Source organism: Bison bison, unplaced genomic scaffold (assembly GCF_000754665.1).
Source record: "Bison bison bison isolate TAMUID 2011002044 unplaced genomic scaffold, Bison_UMD1.0 scf7180017864274, whole genome shotgun sequence".
NCBI classification, from domain to species: domain Eukaryota; kingdom Metazoa; phylum Chordata; class Mammalia; order Artiodactyla; family Bovidae; genus Bison; species Bison bison.
This window is the reverse complement of record NW_011494846.1, coordinates 2,105,520-2,108,026: the sequence shown is the minus strand read 5'-3', so window position 1 is coordinate 2,108,026 and position 2,507 is coordinate 2,105,520. Positions and strand designations below refer to the sequence as shown.

Below are 2,507 nucleotides of genomic sequence, written 5' to 3'. Positions count from 1 at the left end.
GGGCGAAGGTGGCTCTGGTCCAAGTTCTACCCCCTTTTTGCTTTGTGGCTGCACCCGGATCGGACGTGCCCCGGGAAGGCGTCCACGCTCGCAGGCAAGCTTGTCTCCCTGCAGTTTCTACAGCCCGAGTTTAAACTAGTCCTTTGCATTCTCCTCAGCCCTCTGCAATGCGGATGTATTTTAATTCTTAAATTCTTTAGGGAGCAGCGTTTTAAGTTGGGCTTGATTATTTAACCTTGCATTTCTTTCATAGTTGAAGTTTACGTGTCTAGGTTGGATCAGCCCTCAAGAAGAGGTATTCAGCTTTTCCATTAAATCTATTTTTTACAAAACCAGTGCCCCGAAGGTCATCTCCCATTACACACATCACACTGCTCAAAAAGGGAAAATATTAACACCAATTTGTCCACCCGAGTTAAATCAAACTTTCTTATAACATTGCATTATTCCTAACGTGTGTTCATTCGGCCTTTTCTTTTTAATGGGTTCTTTGATTTAAAGCATGCAGCTAATCACCGATCACTCGAGTGCATATTTGGTTAATCCTCGGTCCCCCTCTCCTCTCCCTCCCCCCAAACTTAAAAAAAAAAAAAAAAAGCCACCACACACAAAACAAAAACACTCCCCATGCCAATCAAAACGTAGCTGTACTATGCACAAAACATATTTAACTATTCCAAACCATTTAAATCTCGGAATAATCACCAAATTTCAGAAGCCCAGTTAACTGGGAGAAATTAATTGTAGTCACTTACATTTACATTCACATGCCTACTTAAAAACGTTAACTATATTCTATGTCTTTTTCCCCTAAAACTGGAAACCATGAATTTTTAAACAAAACCAGTCCCATTATTAAAGTCAATCCCAACAAATGTATTCCCTGTAACATGATTCCCAACTGGTTTATGTCGCGAACCAAATAAGCCAAAACGACCACATACATTAAATTTGATGTGCCAGTGCAAGGAACAAGATCGCCATAATCGGACCCTCGATTGCAACTTAAAGGGCTCCCAACACAAACGCGTTACACGATTTCCCAAATAACATTAATAATAATAACACAGACTCATTTGCATGCAAAGTGCAATATGGGGACAAATCCGCCCGAGAATGCAGTTTAGTTATATTACCGCAGCCCCCACCTCCCCGACTAGGCTCCACCAAAATCCCCTGCCTTTCATCTAAAACTAGATTATGGTTGTGTCATTCGAGGTCAATTTATTCACTGGAGGTATCGCTACACCAATCTGTTTTTTCATCCAAACTAGGCAGACACGACTTTGCCTGAAAAGCCTTCTTTCAGAAAAGAAAGAAACAGCCTTATCGGACGCTGTGTTTCAAACCCTTCAGCTGCAGAATTATCTATAAACTTGACATTCACAGCCATTGCTTAAAACTACAAGTCAAAGGATGTGTTGTTAGGAGCACTTACGTATTTCTTCTGGATGATATTCCTCTTGGGTCTTTCCTTGCTCATTCTGAGATCCAAATGCTGATTGCAAAAGGGGACAATTGCTTCATGAATTTAAAGCCGTCAGAAATTTGCAAAAAAATATCCTGGTGGTTTTTATTGTTGTTGGTGGTGGCTGATCTTGTAATCCGACTTTTCTTCCTCTTTCCCCAAAGCCCGATTCGCCTTGAAATAAATCCGAAATTGGGAAGGGAAAAAAAAAAAAAAGCCAAAGACGAAGCAAACAAAAAAAAATTCACTTTAGTAAAACACTCATAATGGAAAATTTCCCCCGAAACACACACACACAAAAAAAACCGACGCCCTTCACTCCCCCCCCTTTTTCCTCCAAAAACTACATCAGCGAAACGTGAAGGTCCTTAGTGTCTGAGCTGTAGTTACATCTTGGAAAAGAAAAGGGAAAGATAAATAAAAAATGTTGGAAGTCACGTTTGTGCTGCAGCAGCAGTGCGAGCAGAAGAGTCAACTCCAGCGGCGGCGGCGGCGGCGGCGGCAGCACCACAGCGAGGGCTCGCCGAGTCTCTTTTTTCCAAGCCCCCTAACCAATGAGATAGAGGCTATCCAGCCCAACTTTAAATGGACTCTGCTTTTATACAAGTTAGGGCTCCTCGGGTAATTCCCCGCCGGACGCCAGCCGAAAACTCCCACAGCTGGGCCACCAGGAGCCCGCCTACTCCGGTGCCGACCGCCCCTGGCCCAGCCCAGAGGACCCTCACGGCCCCGTCGACGAGACACCCGAGAGGCCTCGACAAACCCTTCCCGGGCTACCCCGCAGGCATCGCTCCCACGCCGAGCCTAAGACTGGAATTGAGAGAGGCTCCCTAGCTCAATGCATGGCACGCTCTGTCGCTCCACCTCACCCCCTTTCCCCAGCTTGCCGCTCACCCCTCAGCCGCCACAACGCTAGCCCCCGCCACGCCTCGTGTCTACCTGCAGCCGGGCTACTGGGTGCCAGTGCCCCAGGACGCCTGGCCCCGGGGAGAGCCGCCTATTCCCGGGGCACCTTAGAATGGTCCCCTTGATCTTCTGG

The 2,507-nt window shown here is 46.3% G+C and overlaps 1 protein-coding gene across 1 annotated transcript in view; it reads right to left on the bottom strand.

Moving 5' to 3' along the window:
- The window catches only part of JARID2 (jumonji, AT rich interactive domain 2), a 231,696-nt gene extending 229,195 nt beyond the window's left edge, over positions 1-2,501 (bottom strand). Inside the window, exon 1 of the mRNA XM_010848827.1 lies at positions 1,439-2,501. Coding sequence (XP_010847129.1) covers positions 1,439-1,483 — 45 coding nt within the window. The 5' untranslated portion in view covers positions 1,484-2,501. The remainder of the gene's footprint in view (positions 1-1,438) is intronic.
- Between the last annotated feature and the right edge of the window lie 6 nt (positions 2,502-2,507).